The sequence below is a fragment of the Zingiber officinale genome, chromosome 8B (genome assembly GCF_018446385.1).
Source record: "Zingiber officinale cultivar Zhangliang chromosome 8B, Zo_v1.1, whole genome shotgun sequence".
NCBI classification, from domain to species: domain Eukaryota; kingdom Viridiplantae; phylum Streptophyta; class Magnoliopsida; order Zingiberales; family Zingiberaceae; genus Zingiber; species Zingiber officinale.
This window is the reverse complement of record NC_056001.1, coordinates 40,726,837-40,752,905: the sequence shown is the minus strand read 5'-3', so window position 1 is coordinate 40,752,905 and position 26,069 is coordinate 40,726,837. Positions and strand designations below refer to the sequence as shown.

The following is a 26,069-nucleotide window of genomic DNA, read 5'->3' as shown; positions in this document are numbered from 1 at the left end:
TCAATGAATAATTTTTATAGAACTGAGTTAATTATTTTTAAAATTAATTGATTTAAAAGGTTAGATATTTGAATCATACAAAAAAATGACTTGGGACAATAATGAACGATAGGATACCTCCTTGAACCTGTAAGGATTGAACCCTAATTTTAATAAATTAATAAGTTGAATCAGACCACTTATGTTATGATTAATCTATACTTAATTAGAATATATATATATATATATATAAATTAAGATGAGATTTTGGTTGATCTGATAATATTAAAAATAAAAGATGGGATTGAGTAAATTGTCAAAAATGTGCATCCCTCAAAAATTGGAATGAACGAAATGACCAGCGTGCCCCTTGCGAGGGTTATATACTACTTCAGTTCCCTCCCAAGTCACAATTTCCGTGGCGTTTTAGTTATTAGTGACATAACCCGAGCCCTTATTTGCCGCCCCAAAACCCAAAGCCCAAACCCCGTCAGCGTTCCCATAACAATTTTTTTTCTACCTATTAATTTCTTAGCGTCACATCCAAGCTAAATAAGAACAGCTATAAAACGGAAGAAGCGGAGGGATGCGAGAGGGTTCTTACAGGAAGGGGAAGTTTGAATTGAATCCACAACGCAGAGCCACCGTGAGAGTTTCTAGAGTTTTCTGTCTCGATCGCAGGGCGCCATGGCCGAGAGGTTCAGGGACTTGAACCAGCCGATCGATGTGGCCCTCCTCGACGCTACTGTGTCCGCCTTCTACGGCACGGGTTCCAAAGAGGAGGTCAGTCCTCCTGCTGCGTCCGGCATTCTTTTTGTTCTACCTCGTCTCTTCCTTTCGTTGTTTTTTTTGTCCGGTTAGGGTTTTTGGTGACGGTGTTTGATGCTTTCGGGCGGCTCTCATGTCTTTCTTTCGGTTTGTTGATTCGCGTTGTGGTTTGCTAGAGGTTCCGGATGTTTTTTTTCCCAGGCGTTTGGTTTGTTTGAAAATCAAGAGAGGCTATTGTTTATTTTCGTTGGCTCCAATTTTGTCCTGAAAAGGGTTGTTTAGGAGAGTTATAGCTTGTATAGAACTACGTGCTGTGTGGTTTATTTATTTGATAAGTAGTTCATGGGTAACCAGACTGAATTTTTGGCTTCTGATTTGGCACAGAGGTCAGCTGCCGACCAGATGTTGCGAGAATTACAGAATAACCCTGATACTTGGCTGCAAGTAGTTCACATTCTGCAAAATTCACAAAGCTTGAATACCAAGTTTTTTGCACTTCAGGTAAGCTGGAAACAGTTTAATTTAATCTGTCTATGATGTAGTATGAAAATATAATAAAAATGATGCGATTCCAACTTGCTCATTTGTGAGTCTTAGTCTCGTGTCAAATATGAACATGCTATCTTAACAACTTGCTTGTCACAGGGTTAAGATAAGAAAGGATGCACATAGTGGGATTTAAGCAGCTAATACGTCCTAAACTCTATAAATCATGACATATTATTGACAAACATGTTGTGTCACAGATTGTAACTATTGCATTATTGACTACAGTGGCTAAAATTAATTTAAGAGATTTAAAAGGGAGAACTAGGAGAAAGAAGTCCTTGAATCAAGGATATTTATTTCTACTCCTAATGCATTATAGGACATGTGCAGCTTTGCAATAAATTATGTTTTCTTTACAACCGTTCATTCCTCTTGTTTTATTGAGAAATTTTATTTCATATGGATCTTGATGGGTTCATTTTTTATGAATTTATAACCTCAATGCTTAACCATAGTAACTGAGCTTATGTGAGTGTGTGGATATCACACTGAAATTTTTATAATTTTTCGTAAATGCTGTTCAAGAATTAAATTGTGGTGCTGTACTAACTCAGTTAATCATGCTTCAAATGATTCAGGAAATGGACTTATATATAGGAAAAAATGAAATGGTTAGAAAGTGAATAGCGAGCCTGTGCATAGGAGTGATGCCTTTTTCCGCATATAGAAAGGGAATAAGCCATGCACTGATTTCTTCCTTGTGAGTAGCTTCTAAAGGACATCTCTTATGCTATAGATAAATAGGACAATTAAGTTGCTGAAGATGTTATAAAACAAGAAGAATTTCAACATCTTTCCATATTGTCATCGCTAAGCACAAGAAGCAATTGTTTTGTCAACTTTGTTGTGCATGGTTTCCTCATTATCTTCTTTTCCTTTGTCGACCTTTTCAATGAATGAGAAACTCGTTCATCTTCATCTTTTGCTTTATTTCTTGAGAAATCAAATTTCTTCATCACTTTCTTTTTTTGGACGACTTTCCAATAAGGTATGTTATTTTTTTCCTTCGAATTCTTAGAGGACTAAGTATTAACCTTATTGACACCTTTCTTCTTTCGAGTTGCTTCTTCTGATTAATTAGAAGGCAATGCAACTAATCATAAAACACAAAGCATGAATGCTCTTTTGAGTTGCACTATAGTTTTGATGTTAGGAAATATTGGTGCTAAGGATGAAAACACTGGGATTGAAGGGGTGTAATCTGAGACAAAGACAATATAAAATGATGAAGGATGGATCAAATGGTTTGCAGTAGATTCATATATTCTTATTCTCTATTTTAAAAATTAAGGTTTAAATAAGTTGCTAAGCAAAATAAGTGCCATGGTGATAACTGGGCTGAACTAGGACTGGGCTAAACTAGGAAAAGTGGTAAAAGAGTAGGCAGCTGATCAGTGTTGGGCAAGTGGCAGAGAAGTGATACTTGTGACTTGTGCAAAGTAACAAAGGAGGTGTTTAGATTGGGACATTATACCACGTCTAAAATCAAGCGATGGAGTGCTAATCTCAAGATCCTTGAATGTAGGGGTGTAAAGCCAAGTTGAGTTGGTTCAAGTTTTTTTATTTTCTTATTAATGATCCCCACGTAGTAGGATAAAGGCTTGGCAAACCAAATTTGAGTTTTTTTTATCAAGCTCAACTAAGGCATTTTTCCCCCTTATATTTAGTTGAAACATTGATTTAATAAATGAAATTTATATCATTTTTAACATTTATAATTAATTTAAAATTATAAAATTTCATAGGGAACAATTTTTTTTTTATGCATGTGAAAAAAATAGATCGAGATATAGACATAAACAAGTTAATTAATACATTTGTTCATAAATTGATGTTTATGAATGTTAACCAATTGAGCTCACTAGTGTTTAAATTTGTTTTATTTATATATTTTACACTATTGTAAAAACATAAATAGCTTTCATTGAGCCAAATACTGAGTTTGTTTATCAACATCTTGTTCATTGACAAACCCTACTTGAGCAGTTGTGGTGTGATGGTGGAGCAAGCGATTGAGAGACATGACTCATGTTTGTGTCAGGGGTAGTGGGTTTTGTAGGGGCAAAGGAGTAGGAGATGTTTTGTTTTTTTGGAGATGATGGGAGTAGGCGTTGCTATTGCTAGGGATGGCTCTTGGGAGGGTCAATATGAGGGTTGGAGAAGTTGCAATTGTTGCTTCTCATTGTGTTGTAGAGGATAACGAGATGCACCAGATGTCTGGCGTCAGTTTTGTCTGTGTTGTAGGGGGAGAGTAAGGAAGGGAGAATTGACGTGAATTTTCATCCATGCAAGATGGGTTAGAGTTGAAGTCTGGTGTTAGGTATGGGTCCCTTGCAAAGAGAAGTGAACTCGTATTGAGAGCGAATCTAGCATTAACTCTAATACTACTCAATGCAACACAAGAAAACTATTTTCAATATATCTTTCTATGTGCATGCGTATAATAAATAAGCTTGAGTGTTTGAGCTTGACTCGTTAACATTTATAGTAAAACTTGTGAACAATTCTTATGACATCATTAACTTTTTCCTCTTATTGCTTCTCGAATACTTTACCACTGCACCACACCCTCATAAGAGGTGCTCTTTTGATTTTCACCCATAAGTTTTCATCATCAACTTTTTTGGACTGTCATCAATTTTAAAGAATTAGTGAGCCTGGTATCACTCTCCTCACCCTCTTAAGACCAAAGTTCAAATGGTATTGACCTCAACCTGGCTCAAGGTTTTCCAATTATAAATGAAATGCACAGTTTTTGTTCTTGTAATTTATGCCTGGGTTTTCTTTCTCTGATGTAAAATTTTACCACTAATTCATCTTCAGACTTGCAACCACTAATGCTTTTTTGTTTTAAATTACTGCCTAGGTATTAGAAAGTGTCATCAAGTATAGATGGAATGCACTACCAGTTGAACAACGTGATGGAATGAAAAATTATGTCTCTAATGTTATTGTTCAGGTATCTATGGCACCATCTACATTGATATTGTTTTCATTGTTATTGATGCACTAGTTGTTTCATAGTGTTATAACATGTTTATCATACGATCAGCTTTCTACTAGTGAAGCATCTTTTCGGAAGGAAAGGCTCTACATCAATAAGCTTAATGTTATATTAGTGCAGGTAATTCCACTTGTCTGACTTGTTGTATGTGTGTGTTGGTTGGTTGGGGTTGTTTCTCAAGCAGGGTTTCATTTAGTCATGTGAGACTACAAATGGGAAGAGATACCTGTTCTTTATGGCGGAGTGTTTTGGCCATCAATGGTGTTCACACACACGATATCTCCTTATTTTGTTTGTGTTCTTTCTGTTTCAACTCTGGGAAATTGGGATTGATAAAGGCATTGATCTTGATTTCTTTGGCTCTATTACTGTCTATTTTTTGCCCACTGTATTCATTTTGTGTCAATTAGGTCTTAAAGCATGAATGGCCAGCCAAATGGTCAAGTTTCATTCCTGATCTTGTTTCAGCTGCAAAGAGCAGTGAAACCATCTGTGAAAATTGCATGGTTATACTAAAGGTATTTGTTTCTTTCCTTTGTTTGATCCGTTTCTCAGAGTTCTCACTGACGTTTGTTAGTTTCACAGCTATTGAGTGAAGAAGTCTTTGATTTCTCCAGGGGAGAGATGACCCAACTAAAAATAAAAGAGCTCAAGCAGTCTTTGAACAGGTATTGATTGCGTTTCATTGTGTTTTCACATTGTTTCTGTTATTGTTTGCTCTTTATCATTAATGCATAAGCTCTAATATTTTTGGAGGAGTTGTTAATATATCTTATTGTTTCTTGTACTTGATTGAGCAATCACTTTCTTAGCTCCTGTATATTTCCATTAGTTGATTAACTTGAGTTGCTTGATATTTGATGAAGTGGATTTGTGTTACACCCATGGTATAATGCTGTGCCGATCGACACGGGCGGGATTTTCTGTTCTGCCTACCAATTGGCACTGGCACGACTCCGTGAGGCTGCGGAGGATTCCGTGACATCACCACTTCCTCTATTTTTTTTTTTAAATTAATTTTTATTTTTTAGACATTTAATTCAAATCCCCCCCCAATCCATTAATTCTTTTTCCTCCATCGTTAATTTTTTCCTTCTTCATTCGTCCACGAGGGTAAATAGAGAGGAAAATAAACCTCTTTAATGTGGCTTATTTTTTTCCTCCATCCATCTACAAGATAAACAATAAAAAATCTTTCTTAATTTTTTCCCCTCCATTTATTCACAGAGGAAAAAATAAATTTCTAACCTTATAAAAAATACTGCTATGAATTAAAATTATTATATATATAAATTTGATTTAATTTTAAACTGACCAAAATAAATTCAAATTAAATCTCGTTTAAGCCTAATTAATCTACTTGGTGGACTTGAGCTAATCCTAAATTGACTTATACTCAATAAGCAAATCCAAACTTGAACTTAACATTTAACATCTCAAATATAACTCAATAATAAGCATCTTTTAATTAATATATTTATATTTAAAAAGTACCAAAATTGTTTCAGCACTACACGATACTGAATTTTATTGTTCCAGTTATAAAATGAAACTTTGGCATGACTCGAAATTTTAAACCTTGTTTATACCTCAGGTATCATATTTCAATTAGTACTGTTGTCTGTTTATTTTTTTATTACTTGGACTCATGTTGATTTTATTATGATATTGCAATAATTAATATTTTTTCTCTCAGTCCCGTGGTCAAATTCTTAGTGCATTGCAAGCTTTGATGAAATTGCCATTACTAGGTGGTTTGATTATAATCTAATTAATGTTGAAGATCATAGAAGGCAAGCAGTTTTCTTGTAAACATGGTTTAATGAAGGTCTCCGCTTCAGTCTTGGAAGCAATAAATGCTAAGGATTTTAGTTTTGAGGATAATCATTGCTTTATTTAGTTTTTCTTGGTTTGATCTGTTAGTTTTGCTAATTGTAAATAAACATTTTTCCTTTGGCATAAGAAACGAACACTTTTTTTAAAGTTAATCTCCTTGATTAAACCTAATGGGAAAATTCTGGTCTTATTTGGTAATGAAACCAAAATATTTAAAGATCTAGAAATGGACGAGCTATACTAATATTGTCTCTTCTTCAAATCGCTTAACTTGTTGAAAGGAAAATATTTCAATGTAAAATTGTTCAACCACTGCACTATTTATCTTAGGGTATGCTTATTTTCAGCAAAATAATTTCTGTGAAAAATATCTTTAGGAAAAATATTTTCTAGGAAAATAAATTATTTTTTGCTGATTGAATATGTTACTAAATATTATGAAAAATATTTTCTTGTATTTGGTATATACAAGGAAATATAATTTGCCCTTCTCAAAATCGAGATGATTGGGAACAGATGAACATAACTGGCCCATCTAGAGTGGCGAGTTATCTTGACTGATCAGTTCACATGGATGGATCGACCCATTTCAACATACTAGCCTAAACCCCACCCTTGTCCTAACTAGTTCACCCTGCTGGTTCGCTTAAGTAGCTCAAACCACTCGACCTGCCCAGACCAACTGAATTGTGTGGTCTTCTTGGCCTATCTGGTCAGATCAGCCTTTCCTTAATTGATGAGTCTGCATGAATTAGGGTGAATATTAGCATATTGAGATGTGCTTATTGATAGGCGAATGATTTGTGGATGACTAAGGAAAATGACTGCTACTCTTTTCCAAAGGAATTCATTTTCTTCAGAAAATACCTACTAACAAAAGAAATATTCACTGGTTGACCATAATTTTCTATTGCACCAAACATTGAAAAATCCTTTCTGTGAATAAACGTAGACTTCGTGAACCTTTCAAACCAACATTAGTTAGACATGCTGAACATGAGGTTCTTTTCCTTTAAAATTCATACAATGATCACCAGAACGAGGCAAGTGAAATTTTATAAAGTTCCTGCTATTCGTTTTGAAAATAATGAATCATCATTGATTGGTTGTTTCAAGTATGGAATCATGATGACTGGGATGTGGAAGAACCACCTTTTGATTTGCCTAATTGTCACACACAGAACTATGCCTTACGAAAAATATCCACAAGAAGGATTGTTTTAGAAATTGATTTCCCATGTCTTCTATTGAGATTTCTGAATTAGTTGATGTTTTTTGTTGGATGCTTATTGTTTTGCTCCAACAATGATCACATTAGTTTAGCGATGTACAGGCAGTTTTTCTTTCAGTTGCTTTTTCCTGTTCAGGATTTGAGAAAAGGTTTTGTGATTTCTTGAAATTTGAATGCTGTTGCTATGTTCTGCAATCATTTTCCAGTCTATTGCATCATAAATAATTACCTTATATTTTGTGATTTTTTCTTCAGCTCTTTCTACTTATCCATTAAATTCAAACTTCTTAAGTTTGTTATCTCTTCTGAACAGTGAATTTCAACTCATTCATGAGTTATGCTTATACGTACTGTCAGCATCACAAAGAACAGAACTTATCAGGGCCACATTGGATACACTTAATGCTTTTTTATCGTGGATTCCACTTGGTTACATATTTGAGTCTCCGCTGGTTTGCACTTCGCTCACTGTTCTCATCTTTTCCTTAATTTGATTCACCATGAAAAACTAATCTCCGTAAAGTTTTGCTGAGCATTTATTTTTCACTCTATACTTAGTTGGAGATACTTCTGAAATTATTTCCTGTTACATCATACCGGAACCCTGCACTTCAGTGCTTGACGGAGGTATGTGCTCCATGTTACTACTTGAGTATTAACCTTGAGTTTGATTTGGTGCTTTATTTTAAATTTGGAGATTATATATATGTTCTGTGTTATGTTTGATCTTGCACACACTGAAATATGTTTGGTGTCCAATGTGCTATAAACCACAAGTATTTGCCTCCACCATAGAAGCTTAATGCATCTTACTTCTGCTACATTGCAGGTTGCTGCACTTCAGTTTGGTGAATTTTATGATTTGCAGTATGCAAAGATGTATAGCATCTTCATGATACAATTGCAGGTAATTTTTTTTAATTTGTATATGCATGAGAGTGTGTTTGCTTCTCGTAAATTTTTCTGCTTTTTGTTTTACAAAATTTGGAAAATAAAAAATCTTGTCATTATCTTTTTTACTTCTTTATACAAAAAAATTTATTTTTCAATATACAATGGATGCTTGATCTTATGCTACATGAAAAAATTGTTATAAACACTTTTTTCATTAAAAGAGAAATAAAAAACTGGGAAAGTTTTATCCAAAAAGATTGTCTTAGAATTTCTTGGGCTCTACTTGCCTGTCTTCTTTGTGCTCATGTAGTGAAACTTTCTATTGCTTTTGTAGACTGTTATTCTACCTGCTACAAATTTTCCTGAAGCTTATACAAATGGTTCAAGTGAAGAGCAGGTAATTCTACATTTTTTTGGTAGTTGCCAATGGAATTCCCACTAAAACTATTTGTTTCGTTGTACTACACCAGTGTACTATGCTAACACTTTGCTCCTTTTGTAGGCATTTATCCAAAACCTTGCTTTATTTTTTGCTTCGTTTTACAAGGCAAGTTTTTCATCTTCTTTTACTTCTAGAAACAAATTGTTGCATCTGAATTTGCATATACTTCAAGCAGGAATTATGATGGTAGTTTTTTGTTTAATATGTTGCATGCGGTAGTAGCATGTCTAGCGATTGAGAAAATATTAGTTAATTCTTGTTGCAATATTTTTCACTTAGACACATTTTGAAACATTTTACAATGTCAATGTTGTTTTTTGTTGCCATTTTGCCTTATAATCTGCATTCACACGCTTGAATCTATTACCAATGCTGTATTATCACTGAGTTTTGGTTTTCAATCTCAATCTAAGTTCTTGTCGTTGTCAGTTAACAGATGGATATTGACACAGCATATTAATTTTATTGGGCATCTTTACCTTTGCAGTCTCACATCCGCATTCTGGAATCTACACTAGAAAATAGAGCCACATTGTTGTTGGGTCTTGAATATCTTATTGGTATCTCATATGTAGACGATACAGAAGTCTTCAAGGTATGTTTTTTTCCCCATTTATAGCTACTGTGTGCATTGCTAATTAGCTTTGGTGATCAAATTTTCTTCTACATTGTGCAGGTTTGCATGGACTATTGGAATTTGCTGGTTTTAGAACTGTTTGAATCACATCAAAACTTGGAAAACACTGCTGTTACTTCTGGTGGTCTGATGCAACTTCAGGTATCCTTTATAGCAGTCGCAATTTAATCATAATTTTTATTGATACATCTAGGCCAATATTCCTTGAAGCTAAGAAATTAATTCTGTATTTAATACTATACTTTCTTCTTTGCTTGCAACTAGTATTTATTTTGTGCTGCGACTAATTTGTTAGCTGGAGTGCTATTTCTGGGAAAGTATCCTAGTGGATGCTATTGAGCTAGGTCATGTGTGATTTTGAATCTCACACATCCTATTCGTCATTCTTTATGAAATTTATCCATTGCAACCGCTAGAAAGTAATAACCAATAGTAGCTGTGATTTCCTTGTTAGCCGGGAATGTTCTCTGTCATTTGAATTTTTCTTTTTGCATGCTGCTTGAGATATGTTGTTTTCTGAAAATGTTGTTTTTTTTACTTTGTGCTTATATCATTTCTTCAGGCAAGAATGATTCCGGAGATCGTTGATGGTCTTAGTTCACCAGTTCTTCAAAGGAGACAACTTTATTCAGCTCCGTTGTCTAAGTTAAGGACACTCATGATTTGTCGTATGGCTAAACCAGAAGAAGTTTTAATAGTTGAAGATGAAAATGGCAATATAGTTCGGGAAACTATGAAAGATAATGATGTCCTTGTTCAATATAAGGTATGCTTGTGCTGCATTCCCTTTCTGAAATAGCAACCATTCATTTTTTTTTCAATTATTTTGTGCTTTCTATATTCAATCTATTGATTTTTAAAACCTTTTTTGGATGTGAAATTTTAATTGCCTGCTCAGGTCGTTTGAAAGAGTTCTGATTATTTTACTCTGAATAACTTTTGTGAAAGAAACATTGGGTCCTTGTTATGACAATTTTTTTATGGTTTTGTTAATCATTTTGAATAACTGACTCAAGCCATTGAGGTATTTATAAAGTGCAAACTTGCTCTAGAAAAAGTTATACCATAGTAAGTTATGTATATTTATGTTTCTTTATTTTCATTTTTACATTTATTTATTTATAAACTTGACACTAATTCTTCACTGCTGGTGTAGATCATGAGGGAAACACTAATATATTTGTCACACCTTGATCATGAAGACACAGAACAGCAGGTACATCTCATTGATTGTTTTCATTTGTTCATACCTGTAAATGTTGTAAGTTTGACATATGGCTTTTATTTTTTTTGGCAATGGTCGTCTTCCTTAGTGTTTTGTTTGTCTATATATTTTCTTTTTCTCAAAGTTTGTTACTATGACATTTTCTACTGAAAGGTTCAAGAGATATTAGTAAATGAACCAGGCTTAGTTGAAATTTTAATGTATTGATCCTCGCATCAAGTTTTACATGGACTTACCCATACATTTGAAAAAGGTATAATTTTGATATCCGTTTGATTTATTATGTCATGTTACTTTGTTGAATCATCATAAAATGATTTTTTAGCAAGTTGTTATGGACAATCGATCTCAGAAGTGCTGGCAAGATATGTTTTTCATTTTAGTTATTAATGAATGCTAATCTGGGGCCCTATTTCTGAATTTGCATATGAATAAGATGTACTTTAAGTTGGGGCTTCACACAATGGTCTTTGCTTGCATATGATGTGGGGAAAGAAGAGGAGAGACTGAGCAGCTAGTTCAGACTTCAGAGACTCATCAGCTTCTCTGGAAGGACCTGGACAAACCTTTGTTGAGAGCTTGCTATTCTTGTGCTTCTTCAAAGTGGGAGCATTTTTTTTTTTCAAGCGCAGATAGTTTTTATAATTAGCTTAGCTTTGCTGTAAAAAAGTGCTAAATTTTTTTGTTATAGAGGGGTTTGTTTATATTTAATCTTTTCCTTGTTTCTGTTTTTTATAACCTGTTGTTTATGTTCCTATTCCACTTTTTATCAGCAATTTACTCTAGAGATGTATTTTCTTTCATCTTAGATGTTGAAGAAGCTAAACAAGCAATTGAGTGGGGAAGAATGGTCTTGGAACAACTTAAATGCATTATGCTGGGCCATTGGATCAATATCTGGTTCAATGATGGAGGAGCAGGTACTCTTTCTATGATTATACTCGACTTTTTTGAACGATTTGAATTTAGAAATAAACCCTTGTTTCATTGTGTTGTTTTCTTTTGTGAAATTTACTACTTGGTTAGTATCAACAATCACATAGTTTGATACTCTTGATTGTGAACTGTATATTCCTAAGCTCTGTGTTCATTTCCATTGGTTGGCAGTCCTTGTGACCAATACAATATGGTGTATTGTTAGGGTTAAATCTAAAAGGTTTATATTCTGGTAATTGATATTGAATAGTTGATTAAGATTTTTAGGTTAAGAAACCATTGTGACAAATACTTTGATTAGAATTCACTCTTTTTTCCCCCAAAGGTCAATTTCACAATCTGGTATTTGGAATTGGATGCGTGAAGCTACTTATGATCTTAATTTTTCTCTTCAGTATCATGATTGTTTGGAAAACTTGCATATTTGACAATTGGCATCTTGTCTTTTAAACTGGATTGTATGATAGCGTCAAATATTTTCTCCTGGTTATCATGAACCAACTGAATTTATTTCTTTCAATGTTTCTTATGATGCCAGGAAAATAGGTTTCTAGTTTTGGTCATTCGTGATTTGCTGAATCTTTGTGAAATAACCAAAGGAAAAGACAACAAAGCGGTGATTGCAAGTAACATTATGTGAGTAAAATACTTTGTCTATGGTTGATTGGTTACATCTTCTTCATATTTATAATCTAATCCACTGTATTTTAGGTATGTTGTTGGACAATATCCAAGATTTCTTAGGGCTCATTGGAAGTTTCTGAAAACAGTTGTGAATAAATTGTTTGAATTTATGCACGAAACTCACCCAGGAGTACAGGTGATTGACTTTGTTTCGGTTTATGAGTAAGCTTTTTCTACTCAGTCACAACATAATGGGAGGTGTTAATAATTATAAGTTTCTTCCTTCGCTTTTAAAACATGTTGGTCATCTTAAAATCATTGTAGCCATTGTTTGAGATCAAATTGTAAATAATTAAGCTCCTATTTGTAAATATACAAATCATAGAGATTTAAAATTACATATATATAGATGGTACTATATAAGGGATTAACCATAATATTTTTACCAAAGTAACATTAGTATCAAAGCAGGACTAATTGATCTATTCTCTAGTTTGTCTTTCTATATAGTCCTTGTCACCTCTAGGGTGACAGCCTCGTCCTCCTTTTCTTTCTATTCTTTGTTTTTAGAGAGGATTCAGCGGGTCCTGCTCATGTCAAACTTGTATCATCTACTTGTTGCACGCTACTAAACTTGCCAGCATGTCTTTATCATGTTCCCTAGAAGCAGTGGTTTCCTCCTTTGTCATATCACCGGTTCTGTGGCATTCCTTTTCAGTGTTACATTCCTGTTTCCATGGTATTCATCTTCGGTGAGACAACCCTCAATACCATCATTACCAAGGGTGTTGTCATAGGAATTACAAGGATGAAAGTATATCTTCATTATCGCTTTTGAATCAAAGATTTAGGTGACGATCTTGTATTTCTTCTAATCCTTGATTCATGTCTCTCATAACTTTATGCCTTCCTAAACTCATATAACATGAAGAACAACTCAACTTTTACTGAGAGGGAAATTATTCAAAGATGATCCAATATAAGGGATTGTAACCCCTTTTATAAATTGGTAATGAGATCGTGAAAATTGTGACTTAGTTATCTATTTTTTTTTAATCAATTTCTCAGTTGAAATATTCCTTTAAAGATCTTAACAAACTCCCAAATAAATTTAAACAACCTTTAAGAAATTAACCAAGTCCCAACTAAATCTAACCAACCTTTTGAAAAAACCATAGCCACATCATCTTCCCCCACCAAGAGGAACTCGACTCAGTCAAGTAGGGGAGGAAGATGTATCATTAAGTTTTACAATGTTTTGCATAGGTGCAAAGTTATACAAGTAAATGTCACCACATTGAAACTAGATGATGGTTATCATCATCGTCTAACTATGGGTGTCCCATCTATTTGAGGTTGCCCCACTTTTATTAGGTCAGCTACATGAATCTTATTATTCTTTACTATATTACTACTGATATTCAAATTAATTAATCATTGATCATCATATTGGCTGATATTTTCTTGGAACTCCCTCTACACTCTCCACTTTAATATATACAATTCTTTTAATTATAGGATTTATTCGGTGTCTTTGAGCATGTCCATACCATGTCAATTTATTTTTTATTCATTTTATCATGTATTGAAACTACACCTAATTGATTTGGAGTACTAGTATGTAATATATATACCTCTAATTTGTAAAGTATGGACTTGAGATCAATGATGTTTAAATTCAGTCAAATGGTTTTCAGATATTTGATGTTGTACTGGTTAGGCTTAATTGGCTTTCTGAGGCTTCAGTGTTAATTATACTTGTTTTATTTTGTCCATTTATTTTCCTTGCCTTTAGTGCACAATTTGCAGTAGTAGAATTTCATTAATCAGTCACCGAAATGATACAGAATACCTGGTTTTGGTTAGGTCGTGCCAAAGTACCAACTCTCAACTACTAAACATGCTATAGGCAGGTGTATTGATTGTGATAGTTGTGGAGTTGTGCCACAAATGCTTTCCTAAACTGAGTACTTATTCACAGAATTTCTTGTGCTCCATGAAGTTTGCTTTCTTAGACAGCTGACTTTTATCTCATTGCAGGACATGGCTTGTGATACTTTTCTTAAAATTGTCCAGAAATGCAAGCGTAGATTTGTGATTATTCAGGCAAGTTATGTTTGCTTAAATTATAATTGTTATTTTTAGCTCAAAGTTGTACTTCCCTTCCATTTGTCTCCTTGAATGGTTGACATCTTGTCATTCAATTTTTGTTTTTGATTATTTATAATGATTCTATGGCTTCAATTTCATTTGATTGATCATACAAAATATCTACTTCTAGTCATCCCAGTTCACAAGGATTGTCTCTCAATTTTTGTTTTTGATTATTATAATGATTCTATGGCTTCAAGTTCATTTGATTGATCATACAATGTAAATATCTACTTCTAGTCATCACAATTCGCAAGGACTATTTGAGTTATAGTGCATTCTACTTCTAGTCATCCCAATTTGCAGGGACTGTTTGAGTCAGTGCATTCTGCTTCTAGTGTCTCTTGAGGATATTATCGTCGAATTTTGTTTTTCTTAGTTTCTTTAGTTGGTAGTTGGTCATGTTACGAGTAGTAACAATATCCATTTTTGATATGGTACCATAATTAATGTGTCATTCAACATCCCCTTTGTTTGTAGGATTAGTGACAAGATCTTTTTGTGTCTAATGTGTGCTCTCTTGCATGAGGTTTTCACTATGACAATTCGTGTTAAGACAACACTTAAGCTCCGTTTACTTGGAATGATGGAAATAAAAAATGTGGAAAGATTTCCACGGTGGAAAACTTTCCCTTGTTTATTTCGTAAAAAAGGATGAATTATTTTCCTTTCTTTTGTTTACAAGATGGGCAGACGGATTTACAAATCCATCCATGGCTCAGTTTTTTATCATTTTTTATCGCGAAAAACAATTTCCTCCCTCTCAACTGATTCCCATGTCCATTCGAATTTCTCAAACCCAAATCGCAAGAGTCGCAACTAGGTCTCGCACTGCAATGGGCAGTGACCCATCGCCATCGCAGTCAGCGATTCAGCGTGAGGCGGCGGGTGGCAGTGCTAGCATCCCTGCGTGCGTGAGTTCGCCTTCGCGGTTATTTTTTTTCTTTTCCCTTTCCCTCATTTTTTTTTCTTTTCTTTTTTCCTTTCTCTTACCATTCCCTACGGATGTTTTTTCCACCATGAATTTTTTTCCTTCTCTGTTCCATCTTTCGGAGTAAACAGAGGGTTAATCTTAATATTATGGAAATATAAAAAAATTACCATTAAGTGGTTAAATTGTTTGTTTCTTAATATTGCATGGTGATTTGTGTATTAACATGATTGTATATTTCTTTATTATTGTGATACGTGGCCTTCTGTCTTTGTCATACATTACCATGATTTTTTGCGAGTGTTGGAGTCGGAAACAGTTTTAATAAGGCTGTAGTTTCCTACATAATTTGTTGGCCCTCAAGCATGCAATGTTCTAGGTCTTTGGTCGTGTAAGAGTGAGGACTACAGATCACATTTTGTCGCATTCAGATTTTGTGACAGTTTTAAGCCTCATTATCAGTCACGAAAACAGTGTTAATGCATGTAGTTGTGCTAACTTTTAGTGGCAAAAATGGTTTGTGCTGATTTCTTTCCATGTGACCTTTGGATTCTTTGATCTTTTACTGAATGAATAAGAATAATTGGTTCAACGTGGAAACAGAACTCCATTGGCAAACGGTATTTTCTTTCAGTCACTTATGGGCAACATGTTCTTTGATGATGCAGCTGGGAGAGAAGGAGCCTTTTGTATTGGAACTTCTTACTGGTCTTCCAAGTACAATCGTGGATCTTCAGCCTCACCAGATTCACTCTTTCTATGAATCTGTAAGCAAATATTTAAAGTCATGGAGCATTTTCTCATTTAGACATTGCCATCTGAAATTTGGAGGTTCAATTTCACAAATGCAGGTTGGTCAAATGATTCAAGCAGAACCTGATTCTGTTAAGAGAGACGAGTATTTGAGAAGATTAATGGATCTTCCAAATCGAGTACATACCGTGGTCTTAGTTTTACATTGTCGTATGCTCAGTTATAACATAATAAAATGTGCCTCTTGTGTGATTTTGTAGAAATGGGCTGAAATAATTGGACAAGCCAGACAAAGTGTCGATATCCTGAAAGACCAAGAAATTATAAGATCGGTTCTTAATATAATGCAGGTATCTCTTTTGACATTGCTTGCCAATGGCTGGCTTGTATGTTGACTTTTTAAATCAGAGTTAATATGTTTTTAGTGTTTTTGTTCCATAATATTTTTATATATTTTGTGATTGATTTTATAACACAACTTTTGTGTGAGAATCTTATCCATAACCATATCCATTGGGATTTGATGTTCATATTTATCTTTCCGATGAATACACCTGTGCCGTTTTGAATTCAATCTGCTGCTTTTTCTTGGTTTGTATTTGTAGCCTTTTGTAGGTACAAATTTTGTTTTTCAAGTAGAAAGGGGTTTAGTTTTAGGTGTGCCAAAAATTATTTCATGTCTTATTTTCATGATTTGATTTTCATACTTGCTGAATGTCAGAGTAGTGCACAGCCCATACATTTTGATTATGTGTTCTTTAATTGTTATCTTATTTTTATATTGGAATGTTGGGTTTGTAGGTTTGCTTCTAAAAATTGCACAAAGTGAAGGCAACTTTTACATGTAAATGAAAAGGGCAACATTGTTTTTTGGGGTAAAACTTTGCAGGACATACGAGGATGGACGGGATAAAAAATGAAAATTCCGAGAGACACGTTTAAGATGGTACAAACATGTACTTAGATGGTCAATAAATGCTTTAGTTAGACGACGTGAAACTATGACAAATATGTACATCAAACGAGAAAGAAGAATATCTAAAATGACTTGGTTAACAATAATGAAAAAAAGGGCAGCCCGGTGCACGAAGCTCCCGTTATGCAGGGTCCCGGGGAAGGATCCATTGTACGCGGCCTTATCCTGTTTTTTGCAAGAGGCTGTTTTCAGGATTCAAACCCGTGACCTTTTGATCACAAAGCAACAACTTTACCGTTGCACCAAAGCTCCCCTTCGCCATTTTTAGTTTTTTTGGTTAACAATAATGAAACAAGATAAAATTTATTTAAATATAAATGATGATATAGTAGCGGATAAAGTCCAATGGTATAGAATGATCCATATAGCTGACCCCACTTAGTGGGATAAGGGTAACATTCACTGAACTGCATGACTTCAAGTGTGTAGTTATTGTCTCATGTTTCTCTCTATCTTGGTTTGACAATTTTGTATTGATCCTCACTTAGGTCCCACTTCTGTTGACTAGCAATATAATGTTATGCAACTCTTTTTATTATGTCAGACCACTACTTTACTGGTAGGCTAGGGGAATGCTAAGTATTGATCCTTTCTTGAACTTTGATACCCATACCATTTGTCATGTATTACCAAATATTCAAATTCATGTTTCGGCTGAGGATCCTTTTCCTTCTTTAAATTCTTGTGAGGATGCTATTTGTTGTTTTTTACTCTTTTCATTACATTTAAGAATATTTTATTTAACTGATTTCTATTACTGATTTACTATTTTAGAAGTTCTTGCTTATTTATTGGATGTTGGATGATTATTGTGTAGTTGACTGTTTCTGTTATAACTGTTATAATTATGATTATTAATTGTATGAAAGCAATTGATTTGTTATGGCTACTAATTAGTATCTTGGTAATTCCTTGCAGACAAATACAAGTGTTGCTAATTCTCTTGGTTCTTATTTCTTCCCTCAAATATCTTTAATATTCTTGGACATGCTTACTGTATACCGGTATGTTATTCTTCCTCATTTGTAGCGATCTAGACTTTCTATTTAGAAATTTTAAACAAAGAGGAGGATTGAACTACTATTATCCAATGCTATTACATCGTCCCTCCATTTTCTCCATTTAATACCTTTAATGTGATAAATTATGTTTCTTCTTCAATGCAGGATGTATAGTGAGCTAATTTCAAGTAGTATTGCTGAAGGAGGACCTTTTGCTTCAAAAACATCTTTTGTGAAGCTTCTAAGGTCTGAATGAAAATTCCATTACTTACCTGTTTATTTATTCTATTACTGTTATTTTCCTCTCTAAACCTATACCTTACTGTTATTCTCGTCTCTATACCTATACTGGCAGATCTGTAAAGAGAGAGACACTAAAGTTGATCGAGACATTTATTGACAAAGCTGAAGATCAGCCACATATCGGAAAGCAGTTTGTACCACCAATGATGGACCCAATCCTTGGTGACTATGCTAGGAATTTGCCAGATGCCAGGGAGTCTGAAGTCTTGTCGCTCTTTTCAACAATTATAAATAAGTATGCATGAGTTCTACATTTTCTATCCTGCATTCAACTTCATTTGTTTCTGTTGAAGGGTTATCTTGAGGAAGTTTCATTTGCAAGAAAGGTTGAAATCTATTATAATCTGAAGTATCTTTTGTGACCGTCTGTTCTCTATTATTTACCATGTGTATTTACTCATACTCGTCATTATAGCATGCATTTATGTTGCTTAAATTTTAAATGCTAATAGCAATTTTCATCTCATTTTTTCCCCCTTTTCTGTTTCAACTTTGATCATTCAACATTCACTCTTTTTTTTTTTTTGCTGAACAAATGCGGCACTCATCCCTTTGGTAGAATTAATTTGTTCTTATACAAATAAATATTTGAAAGATAGTGTCTCTTTCATATATAATGAATGCCATCCATATGGACATTTTGATTGCATGTGGGTTATTTTGTACATTCAAAGCATCTGGCCTCTTTTTGTAGATGTAATGTTGGCCATACAAACATTCTATTCCTTCTTTCTAGTGATCCCTGAGTGCCTGAACTCATAGTGCACCCAATTGTTTCTGTTTTCTCAAACATTTTTTGCGTGACACTCCCTGAAAAACATAAAGTAATACCAGCGACCTGTATGTGATCAACATTTGCTGTTGTATAAGTGCACATGTGCATTTTCGAGTACGGTGTCTCTGCAATCTTTAGCAAATTCTCTTCCAGCTGAAAGTTCAAATAATCTGCTCTAGAATGATACATGGTGGTAATGTTTATTTGGGATGCTGTTCATTCATTTTTTTCCTGTTAAATAATTAACTTCCCTTTACTTTTCTGGCATTCTGTATCTGTCCAAATGCTTGATCATATTAGCATTGTTTTTTTTTCTTTAAGATAATTTAATGTACTGGCTCATCACTTTAGGACGAGTGGCATTCAAGTTAATTGTGCATTGTGCAACATTGCAGGTCTCATGATGTAATAACATAGTTTATGGATGATAATTTTGTGCATTTGTTAAAAAGTTTAACATTCAAGAGCTAAATTTCTGTATTTAATTTTGGATATAGCAGATATTTTGGTTTTGCCACACATTGGAGTGACAGTTTGTCTTCAGTATGTTGTTACATGTTTGCTCTACTTTTGTAATTATTTCATACTTGATTCCTGTAGATACAAAGGTGCAATGATGGAGTACGTACCTCGCATATTTGAGGCTGTTTTTCAGTGCACCCTTGAGGTAAATATTGTTTCACTGCTAAGTTTTTTGAAGTTTTGATGGATATTCCTTTTGCTAGCCTTGGTATCTCTATTCTAGATGATCACAAAGAATTTTGAGGACTATCCAGAGCATCGTCTCAAGTTCTTTTCTTTATTGCGTGCAATTGGCACACATTGTTTTCAAGCTTTAATTCAACTCTCAGACCAGGTAATGGCTATTTACTACAAGAAAAATCAATTGCAATTTAAATGCACTCAGCAGTCCGCCATATATTTTTAATTTTTTTCCTATCCTCTCCAGCAATTGAAACTTGTGATGGATTCTATCATGTGGGCTTTCAGACATACTGAAAGAAATATTGCTGAAACTGGTCTCAGTCTTTTGTTGGAGTTGTTGAAAAATTTCCAGGTTTGGCTGAAAATTCAGATTTAACCATCTTTCTTTTCCCCCCTTTCTTTTGTGTTCATGAGTGTTCCTAATGTTTTTTTTGCAGGTTTCTGAGTTTTGCAACCAATTCTATAGAAACTATATTTTGACGATTAACCAAGAAATCTTTGCTGTCTTGACGGATACTTTCCACAAGCCTGGCTTTAAATTACATGTCTTGGTGCTTCAGCGTTTGTTTTGTTTGGTAAGAAGTGAAGATATTTTTGCCTTTGTTGGCCTTGTTCTTAGTTCTGTTCACATGCAGGTCGATTCTGGTGCAATTACAGAGCCCCTGTGGGATGTTTCTACAGTAGCATATCCATACCCGAACAATACAATTTATGTTCAAGATTACACTATAAAATTATTAGCATCATCTTTTCCAAACATGAATGCAGCAGAGGTAAGGATAACATCCTCATCCTCATGTTACTATAGTCCCCTTTTTTTTGAACTTTGTTAAATATTCAGGTGGTTGTTTTTTATCTGTTTCAGATTAAACAATTTGTTGGTGTACTATTTGAGTCAAAAAGTGATCTTCCAACCTTTAAGAACCATATACGAGATTTTCTTGTACAGTCAAAGGAGTTCTCTGCCCAGGTAATGCAAATTATGGGTATTGGGCCATACACATCTATTCACCTGCAGATTAGTTTAAATTTCTGTCAAAGGTTTTTGCTTAATCTCTTATGCACTTAATAGCTATCTCAGTAAAGTTAAATAGAGGATAGATAGTTCATCATCATGGAATATGTTGGTTCCATAATCTCTTTGAGGCTAATAATGGATCTTTTCCACCTATTGAATTTTATGTAAAGTTGTATCACTAGAAAAGTAGTGATACAACCACCATTCATGTCTCTTTTCTAAGTTTTCAACGTCCTAATCAATAGAGTTGGGCTGAACGTAAATTTTTTCTTAGCCTTAGGACACATGAAATTTACATGAGACTCCAAGATTCCCTTCTGTTCCAAAATACTCTGTTTTATCGTTAATATCGTCATCAATATCCCATTCTCATTTTCAGAAACGAAAAGTATCATTCTTGCTGAACTGTGAGTCCCTCTACAAATCTTTTCTTGGAATTTCATCTATTCATTGTAACTGTTTTCTCAATCCTTTTCTCGTTGACAATAAGATACATCAAAAAAGTTTATGTTCGACAGCAAATTCATCTTGTACAATATAAGAAGATAGAGACTTAAACCTGACACTTGCTGTATACCTACAATTTAATTTTGACATAAAATGGCCTTAGCTTTTAAATTTGTTATTTGGTCACAAATTATTCAAAAATGCAGAAGCTTTTGGAAATCAATGAGAAAATGATTGATAGATTAGTTTGATAACTGTGCTAAGTCATTCCAACTAGCTTGATTGGTTTGATTTGATCTTCCAACTGAGCTGGCCTTAGACAATGTGGTTGCAGGATGGTTTAGGAGACTTGCCCGATTAACTCTTTGAGGATTAATCAGGGAAATAAACTAGTACTGTTATGTAATTTAAAATGCTATCCTACTTTATCTATATATATATTTCAAATAATTATTTGCTTAGAAGTTAGATAATATCATTCGCTTAAAACTATTATAGTTAAACTTGTATTATACAGAAATTGTAGACGAATTATTTGACTGAAATTGCTAAGATAAATGTATGGATCTGCTAATGAAAATAGAGATTAGTTGCAATAGATAATAAAATAAGAGAGAAGGAGAGCCTTGACGCAACGGTAAAGTTGTTGCTTTGACCCCGCATAGCGGGAGCTTCATGCACCGGGCTAGTAATACATAGTTGCTTAGTTAATTGGCGATAAAATATATGCTTCCGACTCCAATTAGTTAAGATAAACATGGATTAATGATGATGGCCAAACAATGTGATAAAAGGTGTCTCATTTGCATTTTCCTGTATTAGTATTGTAGTATTCATAGTTTTGGCAACCAAACTTAACCACGATTTATTTTTTTTCACAGGACAACAAAGATCTTTATGCGGAAGAAGCTGCAGCACAGAGAGAAGTGGAACGCCAGAGGATGCTGTCAATTCCTGGGCTAATAGCTCCCAGCGAGCTACAGGATGAGATGGTGGATCTATAGTGCTCGATGACTTCCATTGCAGAGCTGTTTCTGTGGCTTTTTCTTGTGTTCCCGGCTGATCTGTTGGGATATTACTTGCCGTTTCAGATTTCAATTATGCTATTCTTGCTTATCCAATCGATGCGAAAGGATCTAGCCGCTGTCTGTCATTGGAGCTGTTCTGACTGCTGGTGATACTTTACTGATGTTTGGTTGAAGTGGAAGCAGCTTCCGGCAGAAAGTAATCTCATCGACGAAAACCATAATATTACAGTGACAATAGTGTGTTTAGGCTTTTAGATGTGTGAGCAATCTTTTGGTTTGTTGATAATCTATTATGATACTTTTCTTTATTGGTCCTTTGTGACCCAGTGATTAGTAGTTTACTTCTTAGTGTATTTTCTGGTGCTTTTTAAATACGTTTTTATTGTTCATTTTAGTTGGAGCAACCCTGTCATTTTATTAATGTAGAAATATCAATACATCATTTCAATGTGACTTCTTTAATCTCGTTTCTTAATTGTAAACAAATCCATCAATCATAGCTAGTACTCTTAAATTTATTGTAAACTAACCTAACAAATACAATACTTCAATATTTCAACTCTTCGTACTCAAAATGCAGTAGTAATGAATAATTGTACCCGGTTCGTTGTACGATGGTTTGAATTCACACCGGGCAATCTCATGGTCCAGTTGTTCTTTTCGGATCGACTCTAGTTGATGAGGAATTTTGTTGGAGTAAATAATGAATACTTATTTCAACTAATAGATCGGGCTTCGTAAGCCCAAAACAAGAGGCCCAATTGGTTTATCGATTAATCCGGCCCATGCTATACACTACAACATCATTTGGAATTAGGTTTCAGTTTGTTCGGCGCGTCGCGCATCATCTGAGAGGAGGCTGTGCTCCATCCTGCGCAATCATGGTGGGAGCTGAAAACTCTGTTGATTTTCCCTATGCAACTCTATTCTTTGATGATAATTCGATACATAATGTTGTTTTTCTCGTTCTCAGATCATCTCTAAGAAGAACCGCCGTGAGATCTGCAAGTACCTCTTCCAGGGTACGCTTACTCCTCGCTATCGTTTCTATTCCATAAATTTCTCTCTTTTTTAAAAAAGCTTTTTCGTCGAAAGATCTGATTTTTTTTTCCCTTTCCGTTGGCTTTGGTTTGATGCTGCTTTCTGTTGGCGTAGAGGGTGTGCTCTACGCCAAGAAGGATTACAATCTGGCCAAGCACCCGGAGGTCGACGTGCCGAACCTTCAGGTCATCAAGTTGATGCAGAGCTTCAAGTCGAGGGAGTACGTGAGGGAGACCTTTGCCTGGCAGTACTACTACTGGTACCTCACCAATGATGGCATCGAGTTCTTGAGAACTTTCCTTAACCTTCCTTCTGAAATAGTCCCTGCTACGCTGAAGAAGTCCGCGAGGCCGCCCGCTCGTCCATTTGGCTCTGGCCCTCCTGGTGACCGCCCAAGGTACTACCAAAATTGATTCAATCTGTGTTCTTGCTTTTTCTTTCCTTTTTTTTTTAAAAAAAATTTTGTGTGTGCATTTGTATGACATTTTTACGGCATTTGGTTTGTTGCATTATTTTCCAGGGGGCCACCACGGTTTGAGGGAGATTGACCTAGATTTGGGGATAGGGACGGATACCGTGGAGGTCCTCGGCCTGGAGGCCCTCCTGGTGAGGGCGGTGACAAGGGTGGCGCACCTCCTGAATTCCAGCCTTCTTTCAGGGTATGAATTTTCTGTTAAAACCATTCTTCTTTCTTGCATTGATAGTTTGACTTTAGTTTCTGAAATGTTTGGTTCTGAATTAGCTATTGAGATTAACGTAGGGTTTATCTGTGCTTTCAATGATGTTGTCTCAGTAAGGATGTAAACAAATTGTGTCAACGTCGACCATGAAAAAATCTGAACTATTTAAATTGAAATCAAATTGTGCTATTGAGTTTGCTTTTCAAAAACTGAAGAACTCTAGCTCTTACTTAGCTCTAGTAGGGGCAAGCTTATGAGTATTAATATTTCCAACAGCAAATGAAACTCACCTCATCTATCAATAAGCGGAAGATTCTAACCAATTTGTTTTGAAAATTGAAGGTTTTAAAACATGTTGAAAATCTGAGTTCAATCAGTATTAAGTTTGTTATGGAATATTTGAAGATGCATTTATGTGTTTAATGTATGTCTGTTAATGATTTTTCAATCTTACACATACTGCTTACCAAGTGATGTTGAATGTTGTTCATGTGTTTTGTTCACTAATCTTAATGAAACCTAGTCCAGCAAACCTAAACTACATTCTTCTGTGGGTACTTGCTTATTGAGCTAAAAACAAGTTTATTTTAGTGTTACTTATTTGGATTTGTAGCATACACAAAATTAAGATGGACAGCTATCACACAGAATGTACATTTGAAATAGGCTTGTGTAACTGTAAACTGTGTGCTTGTTCCTATCTGCTTATGAGGTTATTTTAAAAGTGAAGCAACAAAGATTCGTTATTCAATGTGCACCATGACCATCTGTTTTTCTTGTTTCCACATTTTAAGGCATTCACAAATATCAGTAAATTTGATCATTATTTAGTCTCTTGGAACCGTAAACGCACGGTTCTGTTTTCCAAATGGACTTGGTTCAATCCATGTAGTGTTAAGACTGTACTCGTTGCTATGACATTTAGTCTGACATCATGTCTTCTCTCTCAAAATATTGATATGTTTGCTTTTCATTATTCATAAATTCAGCATTCACAATCATTTAGAACTTATACCATGTTTTCCTACTCTAGATTCAATCAATAACGGTGCTAATTGTATACGCACCGGTTCTAATTCCACAACTGGAGAATATCTTAAAACTGTTCTTGATTCATGTTATGGAAATTGTGCAGGGTTCTGGGAGCAGACCTGGATTTGGCCGTGGTGGTGGAGGATATGGAGCTGCCCCTCCATCTTAATTTCTGTAACTTTTAGATGAACTTTACCAATTCTCCCAAGGAAATTAAGCATTTGGTACAGGGCAGTAATGGAAGTTGAGACGTGTCTTTGATTCACTGTTGCATTTATTTTGTTCAAATCCTTTTTGATTGGAATTTTCTAAGAAATTCTGCTTTTCTAAGCTAAAAATGGAGATTTGTGGTTTTGAGTACCTGTTTATCTTGTTATATATATGAGAAAATTAGCTTGTATATTGATCTTCAGAAATGATCTATCTTCTCCCTAGTAGTATATGGTAGTGTTAAAGGGGAAATTTTACCTTGGTCTTTAGGGATTATTTGTTTCTTTGAACTATTCAAGAGTTTCTTCCTCAAAATTTCTCTCAATGCTTGAAAACTTTTGCCATCCATCTTTACCTCTCGGTGTGTATCCAGAGACTAATTATTAGGGATTTTTTTTTTCTCATGGATAGTGGGCTTGAGAAAACAGGTCAATTTGGATAGATCATGATTTATTTGGATATTGCGTGGATTTTTTTTTAAGGCTTTTTAGGATTAATCGGTTTTAAAAATTGGATACGGGGTGTTAATAAAAAAAATAACTAAAAAGTGAAATGTGAAACCATTCAATCATATTTTTATGAAATTGAAATTAATCGAAAAAGGAAAAAATACCAGTGGGCAATTATGCTAGACCTAAACAGCAAATTAGCTAAGTCGGGTGTTAACTTCCGGTTCCACGGTTTGCCTTAGTTTTCTTTGCTCAATTTTAAATTTAAAATGGTCAATTTTTGTTTGCTCATTTTTAAAAATTATGTAAAATAATTATTTTATTCCTATGTAGCAAAATAATAATAACTAAATGAGGTGTCGTAACTTATAAATTATTCAAATCCCTTTAAATTTTTATAATGCTTTTTAAGAGAATCTATAGATATTTGCATCTTTTCTCTTC

General features: G+C 34.5%; 1 protein-coding gene and 1 pseudogene across 1 annotated transcript; both read left to right on the top strand.

The window, feature by feature from the left end:
- Window positions 1-506: 506 nt before the first annotated feature.
- On the top strand, window positions 507-22,675 carry LOC122015620 (protein EXPORTIN 1A-like). The gene is made up of 32 exons (XM_042572609.1): window positions 507-762; window positions 1,132-1,248; window positions 4,163-4,255; window positions 4,349-4,420; window positions 4,711-4,818; window positions 4,886-4,968; window positions 7,681-7,819; window positions 7,926-7,994; window positions 8,197-8,274; window positions 8,596-8,658; window positions 8,764-8,808; window positions 9,191-9,298; window positions 9,380-9,481; window positions 9,903-10,106; window positions 10,497-10,556; window positions 11,375-11,485; window positions 12,040-12,137; window positions 12,213-12,321; window positions 14,166-14,231; window positions 15,876-15,974; window positions 16,059-16,139; window positions 16,221-16,310; window positions 17,855-17,940; window positions 18,103-18,183; window positions 18,293-18,475; window positions 19,616-19,682; window positions 19,761-19,871; window positions 19,965-20,072; window positions 20,158-20,295; window positions 20,356-20,493; window positions 20,586-20,690; window positions 22,067-22,675. The coding sequence occupies exons 1-32, from the start codon at window positions 667-669 to the stop codon at window positions 22,187-22,189; spliced, it is 3,231 nt and encodes a 1,076-aa protein (XP_042428543.1). The 5' UTR covers window positions 507-666; the 3' UTR covers window positions 22,190-22,675.
- Window positions 22,676-23,016: 341 nt separating this feature from the next.
- Window positions 23,017-25,326, top strand: LOC122017721 (annotated as a pseudogene).
- Window positions 25,327-26,069: the final 743 nt, after the last annotated feature.